Below are 19,154 nucleotides of genomic sequence, written 5' to 3'. Positions count from 1 at the left end.
ATGTGGGATTTTGTAAGACAGTGATTAACACACAAAATCTAAGATGTCAAGGACAGGTTGGTTCAAATATTAAGACTCCTTGTAAGCCAAGTCAATTGTATTTGGAGAGCACCAAATTCTTTTAAGTATCTCTATCATGTTCCCATGCTATTTTTTACTTCCCAGTATGGATTCTGGTACCTGAACTTTACATATTGGCCGATACATTGTACCGACACATTACCGGTGTCATTTTTGGGATAATAAATTACATGGTGTCGGATCAGTGCATAGATTCCTATAGTCACAATACCCAATCCAGCATTTTAGTCACACAAATATTTATCTAGTCAACATGTGTAGCAGTCCTGTTACTGTCAGTCATAACAGGACTGACAGTAACAGGACTGCATTTTTAGCACAGCATTAAATCTAGCTACATACTACTATAGCACAGGGACATTTAGCACCTTAAAGTGATGTAGCAAAACTTTAAAAACACAAAAGCAGAAAATAGAATTTACTTATTATGTGCCCCTTATAATATTGACAGTAGTGTAGGGCTTCATAAAAATCACACTGCAATTATTTTGACAGCTTTGCGATTGAGATATGACTTAAAATTAGGGGAAATTATCATTTTTGCATAATAATTTTCATTTAAAAAAAAAAAAAAAAAAAACTATTAAAATCATGAGAATGTGACATTTGTTGGGATCTGTACCGAACAAGCACGTTTTCTTAAATCTTGGAGAATAAGATTTGTTGGCCAGCGCATCTCTGCAGCATTACAGTGCTTCACTGGTCACAAATTTTCCATTTATCAAAAAAAATGGCAGCTTCGGCAATTTGGATATTTAATCTGGCCACACTGCGATTTCAATAATATTTTGATTAATTGTACAGCCCTACTGTGGTGGAAATAATTGCAGAAGTGTTGTTCAGTCAATTGCCGCCTGAGCATAAGCACCGTCTGCTTTTAGTTACTGTCGCCACTTCGGACAACTAACTGACTACAAGCTGCTGTGTGTACGCACTTGTAATTAAATACAGATACATATGTATACATATACACACACATCTTGGTTTTGATATTGCAGAGGATGGCTCATTAAGTATACTACCAACAATGGACCGTTAGCCAGCACAAAACAGAATAGGAGGAGGTATTACGTGGGCATTCACACACACCCACACACACACAAACAGAGCTTGTCAGAAGGAGCAGCCAAGCGGGAATATCAGGGATTGTTAGTTTTCCCATCTCCGAACTTTTCTCTCCTTTCCTCCCCCTGTCAATGGTGACAAGAGGGGATGGTGTGATTTATTCCCGTCATTCACTTGTAATAACAAGTAGGACGTCCTTTGTTTTGTCTCTGCTGGTGGGAGGGATGCTGCAGCAAGGGATGAGGTGAATGTAAGAGTGGTAGAGATAATTGACATTCATAAAGTCAGTGTGGTGTTAAAAGGGAATAAAAAGTGAGAGAGAGCCCCTCGCTCGCACCTCTATGTGGAGAGATTGTTGATGGCGGTAGAATTGCATTGGGTGATGAAATGGTCACTGTAGCATGAAGCAATGCATATTTACACAGTAATTTCAACTTATTTTGTGTCATAAACTGTGTATCCATCTGACAAATACATGCAGTATTTGAGTCTGTTCCTCTCCTTTTGCAAGTTGCTTTTTCAAAAAAGCATTACTAATTATAATTAAATGACCCTTCCTAAGCCCCACCCCTTTTTGATCTGTGCTCCAATAACAACGGGCAAACCTGGATCCCTGGGCAACTTTCTCCTTTCCGCTTTCCTGTACTTAGATATGCTAAATGCTGCACTAATTTATTTTGAAAAGGAAAGAGAATTTTGAAGATGGTTAAAAGACGCAAAAGCAATATATATTCACATTTTAACACGGAGCATGGAGCAAAAAGAGGCCCGACTTAGGGAAGAGTAAATTGTCAATCACACATTTTGCATGCACACATAAAATAATGTCAAGTCACCTGTCTCTACATCCTGGGCGTAGAAGTGCAGGGTGTCGGCAATTTCGGTGACGTATACTGGTCTGTAGTTGGCCACTCGTTCCTTCTCCTCGGATACATGCACAACTTCCTCAACAGGTTTCTCCTCATAATTGGCCCAGATCTGCAATACACACACACACGGGTGACAGAGACAGGTCAGTGGCTGCAACAGACACCACACCTCTGTAATACAAACATGTACTTTGGGTTAATCTTTGTGTAATTTGAGAAAACAACAACAAACAAAAGACTTTGTATCCGAGAAGATGACTCAGACTAATTACAGGAAGACAACCCTGGGAATATTCTTGACATCCAGTCACAAAATACTTTGAATATCTTTTTCCATCCACTTAAAACACAACAGTGATTCACACATTTTGCATCTGACTAATTTGGCCACATATTTATTAGCACTAGAATAATGAAAGAGACCATAATGTCATGCTGACAAACGTGACATGGTGAGGAATTAATTGAGTCAATCAACACCGTTTTTAATCATTATCTCATTCAAAGCACAGCCCAATGATTCTACCAGCATGTGATGCAGTCTATTGTTTCACAGCTTTCTCAACCACAATGATGCTGAAAAAGTGTTTCAAGTTCAGAGCAGATAATTGTAAAGTGTGACAGTCTTATCAAAAGAAGATATGACTAATAATAGAAAAAGTAATATAGCAATCCACTGGTCTAATATTCCCAAATGATGATTTGAAAGTAACAATGGCTGTCATAGAAGCTGAATAATTCTCATGGTAAAAGAAGCCAAATGATATCAGTTAAGACTCAAAATAGATGCTAAAACACAGCAGAAACTATAACAGAATTTAAACAGCTAATTAGTGGATTAATTGATCAACAGAAATCTAACTGGCAACCATTGACTTTTCTTTATCTACTATTATTTTCTTTATTTACCATAGCTGATGGAAGCCTATCTGACATGACTCAGACAGAAATTATGTCCATGTATGATGTAATATGTTTTTTTCATGTTACGTTTAGTCACGTTCGCTCCTTCCTCACTTTGACAAATGTGACGTATCCTGTGCATTTCAGACAATGCAACTAGCAACTAGTAGGAAACTCAAGATTCCTCTGTGTTTGATCATTGTTTAAACATTTGGGATCATTTAAAGCTACAACAGGGAGTTTTTAACTGGTTATGAAACAGTCTCAACTTATTACTGATGTCTCTATATGACCTACGTAAGTTAATGAGGCGATAATTGATAAGATCAGCTAAATCTGTGTTTAGTTTTTTCCAGGCAGGTATACAGTGACTTGCCAGTCAAAGAGAAGGAAGAGGAGATTTTTATTTGGATAATCTTATATTTGACATTACATTTTGTGGTTATTATGATGGAAGCACTACTGCTTTTGCCCACAGGGACTCAAAACTCAATAAATATTTAAGTTCCTTGTAGCAGCTTTAAGTACACAACTCAGACAAAATATGACATGCTTAGTGTTTTTAGATATTTCAATCGCATTTTTTGCATAATGTCGCTTTAAAACATTTTTGGAAGGCAAAACATACGGAGAAAAGGCAGGAACAAAACAAGAATGCAACCAATGTCCCACCTCGTCACAATGATTTCTAATGATGCAGTGTGGGTGGCTACACTTTGCTTGAGCTGTTTGGCCCCGACAGCATAATTGGGACTCAACTCTGAACACTGTGGACAATTCAGGCTATTTAGTTTTAATTGTCCATCGTGTGTGTTCCTATACATGTACTCCAATCTAGATTTAGACCTGTGGACTCATGGCAGTTTTGTAAAGTGAGGGTATTATGGCCAGTTGTCGCTTCTTCAAAGGGCTACTTTAGGGTTCAATCTTGGGTTAAGGATTAAAGGCAGAGTAAAGATTTGGGTTAAGGTTAGCCATGCAGTGTTAATAACATCACATGTTTAGGAAATAATATAGTCAGGCTCCCAATGAGCATTTCAATTTGTGCGTGTGTGTGTAAGCAGGTTACATCCTTTCTGTGCTGCATCAAGGTTAGTTCGCTTTCGGCTCCCCAGGAGAAACAGAGGGCAGGAGGCTCATTAGGGAGAAGTGCTTTGCCTTGGGCCACATATCAAACTGCATGGATGTCAGTAGATGTGTGTGTTGGTGTGTCTGTGTGTGTGTGTTTACAGAGAGCAAGGGATGCGGAAGAAAGAGTGGGTGGTTGTCAAGACTGAACACAACATGTTTGTATACAGCTTCAAGTACAGTAATAGTATTAAGCATGTGCACCAACACAGGATGGTCAGGATGAAAGTGAGCTAATCACCTCCCTGCAGATGAAACGCTGAAGAAGGAGACAGGGAGCCACGATGGGCGGGGAACTCAAAAGTCAGAAAGTGCAACTGAGCTTCACAGTGCTCCAACTTCTTCTTGTGCCGCAACGGCACAGCTTGTTACTGTTTATTTCTGTAGGCTATTTGGGAAGTGTTTACTTTTAAAGGTTACAGAAAGAGAGGCAAAAGAGGCAGACAGATTTTATAACAGCACAGTGATATTAGCCAATTAGGTTCTGGCTAATTATTTAACTGCATGGTATCATCGAGCTAATTAGATTAGCTAGTTTTAGTGTTGTCATTTTTTCACTCCTGCCTTTGCTCATCTGCAGAGCTACGCTAGTGTTAAGGCTTAGTTAATCATACCCGAGGCTTTTTTTTTTTTTTTTTTTAAATACGCTGGCTCTTCAGCATGCTAAGATTATCCTTTTACCTCATTGATGTGGTGATGTACAGTGGCAAGAGTCTTATAGGGGTAAACTGGGTGTGTGTGCGTGTGTGTGTGTTCAAGCGATGGGAGAAATTGGTGAATGGGATTTGGAACAAAAAAAAAAACAAAAACAACATTAGTCACCACCATGGAAGTAACGTTTCCAACTGCTACCCATGAAACAAGTGACCGAAAAAGTGCTGCCCTGCCTACCCACTAACAAAAGACAGGGTCACACTACCCAATTATATTCAATTATTCATCCCGCAAATGCTGAAAAAAAAAAGGAAAAAAGAGCTGCAGAAGAGTGAGGAGAAAAGGGGGGAAGGGGAGAGGAAAGAAAGCAGGTAGAAATTGTGGGGATTGAGGGCGAGCAAGGTTAATGAAGACCGAAAATGCAGCCACGCTTCGTAAACCCCGAGATCAACCAGGATTTCTTTGGTACGGCATTAGACAGGCACATGCATTATTAGCACACCCATATACAGCCATATGCACACATTATATGCACAAACACAAATGCAGGAACACACACTCGCTCATATACATGCTTCCCACATTGTAACTGAGCTGACAAGGCTCGGCTTTTAATCAAACCTGCTGCACCAATTAGAAATGACAAAGATTAGAGTGTCACCATTCATTAGCCTGGTGGCTATCACTGCGGCACCTTTAGGGTGGTGGCAAGTGGATGGGCTTATGGTGGGTTTGGACACCAAGCACAACCACAAGGCATCCTCTTGACCTCTGACTTTGTGTTGAGTTTGGATGTCACAGAGACAATGGATGGGCACAATGACAGAAAAACACATTTGTGTCCCCAGCTCTGTATGAAAACAAAACTTGATCGCACAAACTGGACTCTGTGGGGTCAGAGCGACCCGCTGTGCATTTGTTCACTGTTGCAACCAACATAAGAGTTATCTTTCCTAACCTGTGCACTAATCGACATTTGCAAACGTTAAATGTTTTTGCACCAGTGTGCATCTTCACACCTCTGACACTGGCTCCTTGTACAGGTTTCCACTGACAAAGGCCGACATCATGCTGCTTCTTCAACTCTGGGACAATGTCTACAGAGGAGTTGTCTGCATGATCGCTGCGTTGGACTGCAACTTTGGTAAACTCTGACCAGGAAAGTGTCAGCCTGACAAACTATTACCTTGATTATCAATTAATCTGACAGTTATCTTCATGTCAAATCATTTAGTCTATAAAATGAAAAGCAGCGCATGAAACTGACCAAGAAAATGACAATTATGCAATTATCAAAATCGCTGGCAATTTTGTTTCAATTGGCTAATTGTTGCAGCTCTAGAGTGGCTGACCTCAGTTGGCTGTAGTTTAATTAATAAGCCAAGATGGAAGAAACTTTGATTGCTGCTGTGTCTACTCACTCAGTATTGTACAAAAGTGTTATGAAATCTTCCAACTGTCCCACAAAAGAGATGCTGCCTGGCTGGCAGTGAGTTGGGAGACTACATTTGTATGGATGCACTTTGTTTAACCTAGCAATCTAAAAAATATCATGGTAATATTATCAAAAAAATCATATCAGATTGGTGGAGACAGCCTGGATTGATTAAAATAGAAGCCTATCTGTTCTGTCAGACAAGTGAGACAGGAGAAATAAAAAAAAAACCCTGCTGAAGCGCCTCCTCTGTAGATACACTCCAAGAGGCAGCCGTTGAGCTTAAGATGCGTTGAGACGAAAATGTATCAAAGAAATGTTTAAGCAAAGAAGCCGCGGCTATCCCAAGATGAACATTTGTTTTGCATCATCTCTGAGTGCACTATTGGAACCACTGTAGAGCTTCATCTCTTTTTAAAGCACAAATAAATGCGAAGATACACGCACACGCGCGCACACACACACTATGCCCAGGGCTGATGACCTTCCGTGAGCAGCCAACCATCCTGTTTGTTCCACTTGAATGCAGGTATGTGACTGCCGCTGCTTCTGCTGCTGCTCTGCAACTGCAGCCAGACGCTAGAGCCACCAAGCTGACAGAGACAATGAGAGAGAGAGCGGGGAAGAGAGAGATAGAGGGAAGAGAGAGATAGAAAGATGGGAAAAGGGGAAAAAGCAGCAGGCCATTAAGCTCAGACTGAAAGGACAACAAGTCCTAATAATGGAGGCCAAGCTGAGAGAGATGGCAGGTTAGGCTGACCTTCACAACTCCTGAATGACAAAACACACTTAGACCCAAGTAAGTCCAGCGGGGCAGTGTGATGATAGGGCAATGTTGCTCTGTTGCTGCACATTGTGACTATCAGAACCACATAAAAAGGCAGAAATAAATGTTCAACGTCTGTCACAAGGGTCAGGCCTGTTCCCATTTCCATTTTCTCAATTCCGTTTTCTTTTCTTCTTCATTCTCTTAATCTTCCGTTGCCCTTCCCTCCCATTTCTTGCCGAACCTCAACGATTGTACTGCTTCGGTCCTTCTCAAAAATAGATCATCTGACAAGTGAAAAAAAATGTTTTCTGTTTATAGAAGTTCTGAAACTTTCTCAGACAAAACCAACTTTTCTAATTTGTTTTTTAAAACAAGTGAGAATTGGATGGAAAAATACCTAACCCCGAAGTTCGCCAAATTTTTTGCAGCAATTCACTGGTGACAAATCTTAATTTCCCAGCCTGGCACACCAGATACTTTGCTGATGGAAGAGTAGCTCTCACACAGTTGGTAAGTACATCTCTGCTTTGGAGAGTTAAGTGGGCTGCTGATTAGCTTAGTGTTGATTTGTCTGAATATTTCTAATTTGATGAGGAGCGCGGCAGCCTAGAAAGACTGAGCGATTGTGCTACATTCGTAGATTCACACATACAAGCACAGGTGGATGAATACACAGACAGATGGATGACTGAACACACACATAGTGCCAGAGCGAGGGAGTGAGGGCTGGTTTGAACACTGATTAAAGGTGGCAGTGTGTCAATTCTAGCGGTGTGTGTGTGTGGTCTGTTGGTGCAAAAATCACCGCTGCTACCTAAAATACACATTATGCACTTTGTTAGCAGGAAAGCGCCCAAATTCACATAAAATTTGTCTTGTTTTGTTTTAAAACTCTATTAAGAGACACAGTTGTACAATAGTTAAAGGATCACTTTGTAGGATTTAGTGGCATCTAGCAATGAGCTTCCACACTGCAAACACCTTGTCTCACTCTGCTGTTCTGTTTGCAAAACTCATGCGAAACATGAAAGGCCGTATCTAGAACCAGTGTTTGGTTTGTCTACAGAAAAGACAAACATAATGGCCTCCATGGACGAGGACCTGCACCCTCTGTAAATATACGGAGCTGATTCTAAGGTGAAGAAAAGATGACTCACTAGAGTTGTCACGATGGATATAGGATAATGGATACTGTATTGTTTTAAACATGTGGTACTGAAGAAGAGTATCACTACTTTTAACAACCCCATCATACAACGAAAACAATTAGGATGATTGTTTTTAATTTCTGCTATAATCTGCCAATGAATCCCTAATAATCCACACAAGGTTTTACAGAAGTAAACTCATTCTCCAGTACAAACCTGATTTACATGTTTTGAAATGAATCTCTGAAACTGTCAAAAAGTTTTCAATTATATGATGAAATGTTTTATTTTTACTTTCCTCAAAATCAAGGAAATGCTGCACCCCTTTTCTGATTAATCTGACACGCTAAGAAGAGAACGCTCCTTGAAAAGAACATTATGAGCACGACTCTAAATACAGTCTCGTCTCCACAATCCCTCATTAACCTGTCTTCACGTACCGCGCTCACACACTGACAGCTGCGGTGCGCACACGTCGCTGCCCTCCGATTCCAACACACCTCAGTGGACAAGGTTTCACAGCCCTCGCAGCCCGTCATAAACTTGTGCAGCTCTCAGACAATGTGGCTGTTGCAAACTAGCTGAAGTGCAGAGTGATACGAGCGTGAGTGGTGGCTCATCTTACATAGAAACTTAACATAGTTTCATTGTTAATTCATTACCCAATCACACTTGGAGAACAATTGAAATCAATAGGAGCATGTTATTCATAAGAGCGCACTTTGTAAATCAATTTAGGCCCTATTATATCCCTGATGAATCCCCTTTAGAGAGAATGGTTAATTAATTCAATCGAGGGCACGTTTTTCTCTTTCGGTCTCTCCGTGTTCACTTGTAGCCTTTTATTAGAAGCGCACATTTAAAGGCTTAAAGCTACGCATAAGAACAGAAAGGGACCACATTTATTTATGATTCATTTTATGTTTAGATGCCAGCTGATTTTGATGTTTAGAGGTGGGTGAGTTCATTCAAACAACAATACAATGATGCAGATGGTATCAAAGGGAAGAATTGGAAAGGCAGCAAAGGATGCATATTTAAATGAAAAGTTAAACCGCCCTGAACTCTGAGCACCAGAGGGACTGGATTTACACAATGTAGTACAACACTTACTTGGATTGCTAAAATTTACCTAAATGTGCCGCCTTGTAACTCTTGTAACTCCCTTGTATTTACGCTCCATTTTAGTATTCCAACATGACACTATGTACGACGGGTACCACTATAAATTACAACAAGCTCTACAAAAGAATTTGATTGGCATAGAAAATGAGAAACAGCTCATTAGAAATCTGCACCGGAGTCATGTTAATGAGAAGGACAGGTTTGCGTGGCAGAAAGGTGGACGACCCTGGATTTCCTGGTGCTCGATGATGTTGTCTGTATTGACTAAACCATTAGGAGGCGGAGAATGATCAACAAGACGGACATTTGCTTCACTGAGGGCCAATCTGCCATATCACAGCTATGATTTCGGTGACTCCTCTTAAAGTCACAGGGACTTCATTAAAAATCATGATTTTTCAAGTATATCTACTGAATATATAAGCACGCATGTTATGTGCTTTTCAACACGTAACATTTCTAATAATATCTGTGCACTCTAGGATGTACCCATCCCTACCCACAACAACTACGGCCTCAATATCTGGAAGCTGTAGCTGGTTTGATTGTGCAGTTGGTAGCAACGAGACCTTTACATTAAAGCTATAATATGTAACATTTCCACATCAAAATGTCGAAAATCTCTAAATCTATGTTAAATATATTTTTTGAGTTGCATAATTACATACATGTTAAATGTTTCCTGCAACAGTTAAACACAAGGAAATCTATAATTTAGTCAAGGCGTTTCTTGCTAGCTAGTTCCTTTCACTTTCAGGAAAACACGAGATACATTAAAAAGTGCAGAAGAAAGTCAGTGACATTACAACATTACCTCGTCCATAAACATGGTTTCGTTTAGCATCATTATTCTTCACTACATATGATGTTATAAGAGGCTGTCAAAAAGAAAATCACCCTTTAAAAAATAAAAAATATATATTGGATATTCTCACATATTCTATGTATGCCATTTCAATAAAAATATACATCAACACAGTGAAAAATAACCTGTCGTACCTCCTCTATGCTTCTAAGTGGTCCTTTTTCAACTCTGGCTTTTCAAACCAATTTGACTCCCTGCCAATCACTGATGTGACGAGGTGTGGGTGTCAGGTAAATCCTCGGAGCTGATAAAAGGTACCACACAGCTTGACTGACTGACACGCAGACGACCAGTGTCCCCTTACTTTGGTTTATTGACTGGATGTGACACAACAGACCAGAGGCCACTTCAGTTTTCCTGACACCACCCAAATCAAATTGAGAAACCTCAACGTGAAAAAAAAAAAAAAAAAAAGTTGTCTTTATTGATCGTGATTGGAGAGTGAGCTGAGTGACAGGTGTCACGGTGGCCAAATCTATCTTCTACAGTAAAGAGGAAAGACATTAACCCAATGCAACCACCTGGCCCTAAAAGGCCCGCCTCCAAGGTTAAGAGGGGTTGTTGATGGCACATTAACCCTGATCGCTCACCTTGTCGTGGTGGGATAAGTAAGAGGGGTGTCTGTGGTTGTGGAAGGAGTACTGATTTACAAGCCCTGTGCACAAGCTTCCCTGCTGTCCTCATATTCAGATTTAATGCATGGCAGACTTGCATCATAAAACATACAGACTGGGCTAAGCACACACAAACACGTATGTGCACAGAGGCACGGACGTGGCCTTGGGAAGAATTGGTCCAGGCTGAGATACGACTTGGTGGCAACATCGTTCCTACCACAGTGGGCTAATATAGTCCAACTGCTTATCGGCCCGCAAGGCCACACATGTGGACACGGTAACAAAACATGTCAGACGAACACAGGCCAACTTGACAGGCTGTAAAAACTGAAATCACATAACACCACTATATCATGGTTTGGGAGGCAATTGGTTTAAAACAATAAATACAAAGAATTCCAGAGGCAATTCTTTTTTTAAAGATAACATTTTATGTATAAGAAAACAGAAACTTGCAAACAATTACATGTAGCAGCAAGAAAGAAAGAGAAATAGTGTATTGGGGATTTTTCACGAAAAAACTTGCAGTATTAATTATAATTATATTAGTATTGTGATATTAGACTAGATGATGTCTTAGATTTTGGATATTGCAATGTAGCAAAAGTGTTGTCTTCAGACAGAGTCTCAGTGAAAACGAATGAGACAAGCTTGTTTGTTATTTTCATAGGCAAAGCTCCAGTGAGTAGTATATGTTACTTTAAACAGAACAGGAGGAGTTTTTGTTTTTAGATAATATCTTTGACTTTATATTTTGTGGTTATTATGGCGGAAAGGAAATTGTGACACTCCTAATTCGAAAGATTTAAGAATTTGCAGTACATTTCAGACAAAATGTGTATGTCAAGATATATATATCATAGCAAGGATTCTGGGTTATGACTTCTTCGGGTGACAGATTAAAAAAAGACAGATCTAGGTTCAAGCTGAGGCCACACTGACTGTGGATTTCAACTCTTGGATACGCTGCCCACCACTGGAACCCAATCAATCCTAATCCTCTTAAATAAGAATATTAGAAAATAGGTGTCCACTTTCACGTCCCAAGCCAAACACTGTGGGGAGTGAGGGAAAGCAGGAGAGGGATGGAGGGATGAGTCTCTCGGATGTGGTTACTTAGCAGATAAATTATGCATTAAAACTGCACAGGTGGCGCGGGACAGGGTTTTTAGGTGAAGGGAGGGAGCCGAGCAGCTGGGGAATTCATAACGGGAATGGGAGAGCAGGCGAAGGAGAGAGGGAGAAGAAGAAGAAGAAGAGAGAAAGAGATACTCCCTAGCTTCATATCACAGCCAACAGATGTTCTCCCATCACAGAGGCGGCAGGCAGGCGGCGGGGCTACTCAACCCCAGCTTACACGGCTAATATGACCCCCCCTTATGCTGCCACACATACACACGCACACAGCAGTCGAGGGCTTGGAAACGACCTAAGGCTATCGTGGTGGCAACTTGTTACACTTTTTAAATTGGCACAAATTGATCCACTTAGGCATGTGTGCTGGAGTGGGGGTGGGAGCAGGTCTGCCTGGCCATTAGCAACAAGTAAGTTTAACTTTATAGCAGTAATCTATAAGAACAGACGTCACAAGGAGCTTTGCAATAAAAGAAAAAGAACAAATACAAGCTAGAAATACACTAAAAACAACAAAAGTACAAAATCAAATAACAAGGACTAACTTGCACCTGACAGATTGGTGGTATGTGCGTGTGAACCGAAGAGAGGGGCATGGTGTTACCATGGAAACAGCAAATGTGGGTGCATATGTAATCAGGGGCGATACGTGCGCACACACACACAAACCTACACCTGTGCCACCATCCTCATTGGCGACACCACCCCACTCAGCTGGTATGGAAAGCCAGAAGGCTGAGAGTACGAACCAGGCATTGCTCACAGATCACACACACAAAACCACACACATCGTCCCTGGAGGCAGTCACTCCAGCATATGGAGCCTTATGTCAAGTGGGCCTTTTTTTTTTTTCTTTTTTCTTTTTTTTTCCTCAAACTGAAGCAGCGAGTGTGTCTATCTGCGGTCATTAAAAGATGATCAAGCCGAGCAAGATGTCGTCAGAGCAAAACAAAGGCAGCGCTGGGGAATAAGCATGCAATTAAAGTCGACCAGCTGCAAGTGCGAGGGCACATGATACAGACACTCAATCTTCAGATGGCGTAGACAAAGAGGCAGGAAAAAAAATGAGACAGAAAAAAGAAAATAATTAAGCCGTATCCAGAAAAAACACTTTGTCTGATTGTGTATCATGATAACCTTGATAAAAAATGAGGTGCTGATAGAAGGAGGATTGTACAAAGGGACAGAGCACTAATTTAGAGGTTTTATTTCATTTGTTTTTGATAACTGTTAGAAATAAAGATCCTCATAGGATGAAAAGGGGAAACCCTTCCTTCAAAAATGGGTTCCTAAGAGGCATTCTGGACTGGACCATTCAGGAAGAGCCCCTTTGGAACCTTTATTTCTAAGAGCGTACACTGATGTTGCATTTGTTGCCTTTGTCCTTCACATTTATTCTGTGTTGATTCCTCTTTCAACAGCTGCTCTCATGACCTTGGCCACATGGCTTAAATTCGGTCTCATCCTTTAAATACACCCACCTGACTAACCTGCATGCGGGATAAAAGCGGGCTGAAAACCAACGATGAATGCACAGAATTTTAGCCCACCCCATCCCTTCTGCCCTCTGTTGTTCCTTTCATCCTCTCGTCTCTATAAGATATGTTTATCAGCTCAAGCGGATTATTGTCCAAGGAGCGCGCTCTCTGTCTGATCACTGGAAATTATAGAAGAGCTTAAAGTAACAAGGAGAGGAGGAGAAAGAGGAAAGACAAGAGTGGGTCTAAAGCAGTGTGATTAAGAAATAGGACTACCTCAATGTTACAATGTATAAGTATGCAATTAAAAGGCAATTAATCAACTTTTTAATTAACAGGCTATGTCCCGGGTTGCCACAGTGTTGCCATGACGACTGGTTTTCCAGGGTGGCGTTATCTCTTCTCTTCCTTTCTCTGTGGAGGATTCCTGATCATTTTTCTCTCCTTCCATCCCATTGTTCTCCCACTCCCCATGCTCTCTCCATTTAAGAGGAAGCAGAAATAACAGAGGTATGAAAAGGAGGGGAGCGACGGAGGGAGGGAAGCAGAGCTGGGAGCGACCGAGGAAACAGGAGAGATGCGGGATAGCGAGAGAGTGGCAGAGAGGTTAATATGGATGTGGCAGTGGCAAGGAGGAGCAATGGAAAGCAGGAGGGAGAAGTAGAAGGAGGAGAGGGAAACCAAAAGGGGGAGGGGGGAAAAAAAGATGGCACTATTATCACATCAGATATAAAACTCCTTGAAGTCTCTGAATCACTTCACACATCTCACAATTTGTAGAGTGACTCAAAGGTCTGGTCTCTGCTTTGCCAGGTTGAGAAACAACAGCACTAATCAGCGTGCTTGTGGGTGGGACTAAGGCTTGCATTTTTATCTTCATGTGCCAGAGCAAAAATCCTGAAATCAACACAGCTGTAACCTAACCCAAAAAAGCAGAACGCTGAGCGCTGAAGGAATTTCTTCAAAATATATTTTGTCAGATTTGTAAATCTGTCAATTGACCCTATAAAGTATTTGGAGAGGAGTCTAGCGTTGGGTTTCATTGGGGTTTATTCTGATGCTGGTGCTAAAATTATACTTTTAAAATGGTACCAGTGCCAGTTTTATAGAGAAGCAATTCTTTCATTGCTTTAGCAACTTTGAACTTGAAATTGAACAGCATATTAACTGTTTAAAGTATACTGAAATATACAGATATGAATAAATACAAATTGAAATGAGGCACCAAAATCTGCATTGTGATGGAAGATGTGTGCAAGCAGCAAGTTCACTATGTACATTTGCCACATCAAATAAACAAAACAAACTCACAAAGTGACACAAACATTTTTTATAACTATTTTCCTTATTAAACAGAAAGATACTACTGTACACCTTCTGAATCCAGCTTTCTCCTTTTTATTTAAGTAAGAAGAGCTAAATTGGCTTTTTAACTCATTGTGAAACACACTTAATTCAAAGTCAACAGAGAGGGCCATCAATAATGGTCTTTGTTAGTCTCTCCACTGTTCCAACAACCCCCAGGTCAGTTTGGTTGAAATAAATTTTAACTATTTAATCCTTTATTTAAATAGGTAGTCTCAAAATCCTTAATTCCCCACATTAGATGCGAAATCGTCTGGCTCTACAGGCTATTTTCCTCTTATTCCTCCTCCAGCTTAGTGCACTCGTCTTCCGGCTGAGTGGGTGTGTACTGTGCCGCTGAATGAAAGTGCGTTGCTGAGCAGTGGCTCTCATTCAGCAGACCATTAAATAAGCAAAATAAAATAACAAAAATCGACCCACAGAAGGCAACCGGCCATGGACTCATCCCATTGCCTATAGCCAACATATCTGTCCAATCACCCAACCCTAGTTGCAATGTTGCCCCTGGTTTCGGTATCAAAAGCCAGATGAGTCAGAAGTATTCAATGCTTAGTTCCTCGACTGCATTGATGGATGTGAAGAGAAGAGTCTATGAATGCATACCTTTTTCTCAGAATGTTACATCTGGCAATATGAAAGTTGCAAACAATTTGATACTTATTCACAACATTTTCTCATTTCCTGCTACAGGTCAGGAATCATTCTATACCATTATATAACAATGACTCAACTGTCTCAAGTGTCAATTATATTAAGCACTGTATAGTCAAATGCTGCGCACACTGGAATCATGCAAAATGCTCTGCCAAGACTTATACTGACACATAGAGGAAGTAACAGAAATAAATGGGAGGAGAAAGTATTGTGGCGAATGTAGGAAAAAGACAGAAACTAACAGAAAAAGAAAAAGGAGCTGAGAGAGACTGGTACAACAGCGGGAATCGGAAGTGCAGTGATGACGAGAGCCTGTTTATGTAACTGTCTGTCTCTCCCTAAGGCATGAGAGAGAGAGGGGAAGAGAGAGCGACTCTGGAAAATGCACAAAAACACACTCGCAAAACTACCAGAGTGGTCCCATTCTCTAGATTTAGAGTGTTTTCTGCAGGCTAGCCAACCAGGAGAGTGAGCACAGTGAAAGTTGACTGACCTAAATTACTAGAGGAGACGCTCAAGAAGAATTCATCAGAAATTCTCTCAGACCTGGATGATCCTTGCAAGAAACGTGTCATGTTGGTGAAAAAGAGGCAATAGAGGAGGACAGGTGCAGAGTAATTTCAGCTACCTTGCCCGCCCTGTTAATAAACCACTCCACTTCCCTCTTACTTTGACTGATGACACAGAATAGGCCAGCCACACCTCTAATGGTCACTCAAAGACAAACACACAATGTGGAGAATACAGAAGCGAACACACATGCTCTCCCTAGCTATGTCCATCTAAATCTAATGATCTTTAAACCATGAGAGTATCACTCATGTGATCCAGTGCGCAAAGACTCATATATAGCAATGCTTCCGAGTCTAAAACTCTCTGTGCTTCCTTGTATTCATTCATCTATTCCTCTTTCCACACATCACTGCACTCCAAGGTTGACAACTTTAGGAGACTCATCCATTTTCCATTTGCCTTTCCACAAACTAGCAATAGCAATCCACAGAGAAATGGTATTTTATATCTTAACTAGGGTCAGAGGGACATTTTTTATTTTGTAAGACAGTGTGACGATCCCTGAAAATCGGCTAAAGACACTAAAATATGAGTCTTGCAGATAAAACTTGAGCTGACAGGTGTGGTCCTCTGCAGTCGGCAGAACTGTGGCTCGGATCATCGCCGTGCTGGTGGAGCATGAAGCACGAACATGCTGTACAGGAAACGGCAAGAACAGTACCCAGCAAATGTTGAGCAGTTCCAGTTTCTGCTTTATCAGATATCCATGATAAGACAAATGAGCAGGAGAATTTTCCTCAAGTGTCTCATTCAAAGAAACGACAGGCAAACCAGCTTCTTTTTGGGTGCCCTCGGTGGAGATTGCACTCCGATGAGGTGCCTTTAGACAGACCAGAGGACAGTAGAAGGAAAAATGCATCAATGAATCAATGCACTTTGTATTCTCCTCACACAGAGAAAGCATTAGAGAGCATGTGAGCTAAGGAGAGAATAATAAATACGTTGCCTAATTCGGGGCTTAGATTGAGTATGTGTAAAAAGGAGGGAAATACGGGAGCCAGAAAGAGAAAGAGGTTGAATTATAGACAGATTGATGAGGAAAAAAAAGAGGGATGGGGAGGATGAGTTGAAGGTACTGAAGCAAGAGCGAATGAATGAGAGGAAGAAACGGTGGAGGAGTTGAAGAGGAAAAAAATAAGAAAAGCGGAAGAATAAGAGGCAGTGGGGGAGCCGTCGAGAAACGAATGGAGGAAAAGAATAAGCAAATGCATTTAGGAGTGGAATTGGCCGCTCAACCAAGACTGGTCTGCCAATGTGTAGAGGACTCAGTGTCTGTGAGCAGGTAATAAAAAGAACTGATGAGGCGTTAGCATCCACACTGCCTATAAGCGGCTTCTCCCCATTCTGGCTAAGAGCAGACTGGCCTGAACTGCCTCAACCTGGATGAGGACAGAAGGTATCACCTGAAATAATACGGTACCAAGCAGTATTGAAACTCCACTCAAACAGTGCCTGCATTTGACCATTTCTGTACACAGATCAACAAAGAAATTACTACTTGTACGGTTTTGTTCACAGCCAGACACTGCACAGCCCACTACTGCAGCACCTACAACCCATACAGACTGTGGTGTGGTTCGGTCGAGTGCTGCGTATTTGAAAGAGTATATCAGGATTCCACCAAAACATGACTGTGGTGTCGGATAAAAAAATAAATGCATAACATGTGGAAGGCTTACTTCAGGTCATAAGATGGGTACTGAATGAAGTATCAGTTAAAGTACTTTATTACCCCTTTCTGATAAATTCTTCACAATACAAGACGACTGTTATTTTGTTTTTTATTATGAAGCAGCAAAATCAAGAAATGGTTTGTTTTTATCAGCAGTAACTTAACATTATTCCTATCTGGCTGAACACAATCAAGGAACAGTAAAATAAAGCAGATACCTGAAAGTACAAACAGCAAGGAACACAACAGAAACATAATAATCATAAATAATGATGAATACTTGAAAAAGTCAGAGGTGTCAGAGAAAACCAGCACATGTTAAATCCCTTCAAGGTGACAACAAGCCAGTGGGGCAATGTCAACAAGGTCTGATTTTAATGCCTTGGAACTAATAAAACTAGATCTCATTAAATGGGGCAAGGTTTGAACCGCCAACCAGCAGAGAGAGCATTTAAATGGTGCCCTCAAGAAACAAATATTTAGCATTTCATTAGACAGCAGAGAAAAGCGAGGGGAGCAGGGAGGGAAAAAGTAAGCGAGGGGTATTTCACTGCCGACCCATATTAAATGGAGTTAAGTGTGGCTCCAAGCAGGGGCCCTAAAAAATGTCAAAGTGTGTGTAAATGACTATAACTTGCGTGTGCCTTATTTTTAGTGCAAACGCGGATGGCCCACACCGTTTTCTTTCTTCCCCTGATTAAACAAGGACGATTAGAGAGGACACCTGAAGCAGGGCGAAAAGTGTGCAGACTTGATGCTTTCACAGCATCTGCCCGATGACTCTTAAAATAAATAAATGTCAGTTATCTGCGGGGGGAAAATGTCATCACTGCTTCTGCTCGTAATGGATGTTCACATGAATGGTGCGGCCAATACATCATAGCAGGGTTGTCTGTACAAACTGCTGCAAGGTTACAAGAATGTCACCAAGCTCAGTTGAGTCTAACTGATGAAATCTTTTAAACCCTGAAAAGTATTTAAAGACAGTGCTCAATAAATGCGTTTTTATAACGGATGAACAAGAAAAAAAAATTATAAAGGTATTCTACAGGGAATATTATCAAGAATAAGTAGTTTCAGATAAATATGTACAGCATTTACATAAACACCCAGAATACTGCATCAATTAATTGCCGCTGCACAAGGTAATAACCTTTGCAGCGACTGACTAATCAAAGCGCTGCAGTCTGAGGTCAAATGTGCCCGTGTTAAAATTCAAGGCTCGCTGCCTGTATTCCATGCACTCATTCTAGTGGAGGTAGGAAGCAGTCAGCCACAACCGGTCCTCAGCAAACCGAGTGGAAAAGTGTCTCCTTACAGTGTCCCAGGAGGGACAGACCAGGAGAAAAAAAAAGGAGAACAAATAATCCGCTAGCGCAACTCCAGTCAGTGCATGTCCTTCACACTCACTTTCATCAGCAGAGATGGGAGAGAAATTGGGGCAGAGGAGGAGAGAAAAAAAAAAAAAAAAGAGGGAAGTCCCAAGATATGAGCGGCGAGGGGGACGGAGAAAGGCAGGCAGACGGGCAGACCTGGGGGTTTGTGTTTTCTATTGCAGGTGGTGGAGTTGAGCGATGTGTTAATCAGCCATAATGTAACGTACTATGTCATATCACAT

The 19,154-nt window shown here is 41.1% G+C and overlaps 1 protein-coding gene across 1 annotated transcript in view; it reads right to left on the bottom strand.

Annotated features, from left to right (window-relative positions):
• snd1 (staphylococcal nuclease and tudor domain containing 1) overlaps positions 1-19,154 on the bottom strand; it is a 216,982-nt gene that overhangs the window by 51,863 nt on the left and 145,965 nt on the right. The window contains exon 18 of the mRNA XM_084710587.1: positions 1,983-2,124. Coding sequence (XP_084566713.1) covers positions 1,983-2,124 — 142 coding nt within the window. The remainder of the gene's footprint in view (positions 1-1,982; positions 2,125-19,154) is intronic.

The sequence above is a fragment of the Lutjanus erythropterus genome, chromosome 22 (assembly GCF_056507025.1).
Source record: "Lutjanus erythropterus isolate fLutEry1 chromosome 22, fLutEry1.hap2, whole genome shotgun sequence".
Lineage (NCBI taxonomy): Eukaryota > Metazoa > Chordata > Actinopteri > Lutjaniformes > Lutjanidae > Lutjanus > Lutjanus erythropterus.
Note: the sequence above shows the minus strand (reverse complement) of the source record. Positions and strands in the feature narration are given on the sequence as shown.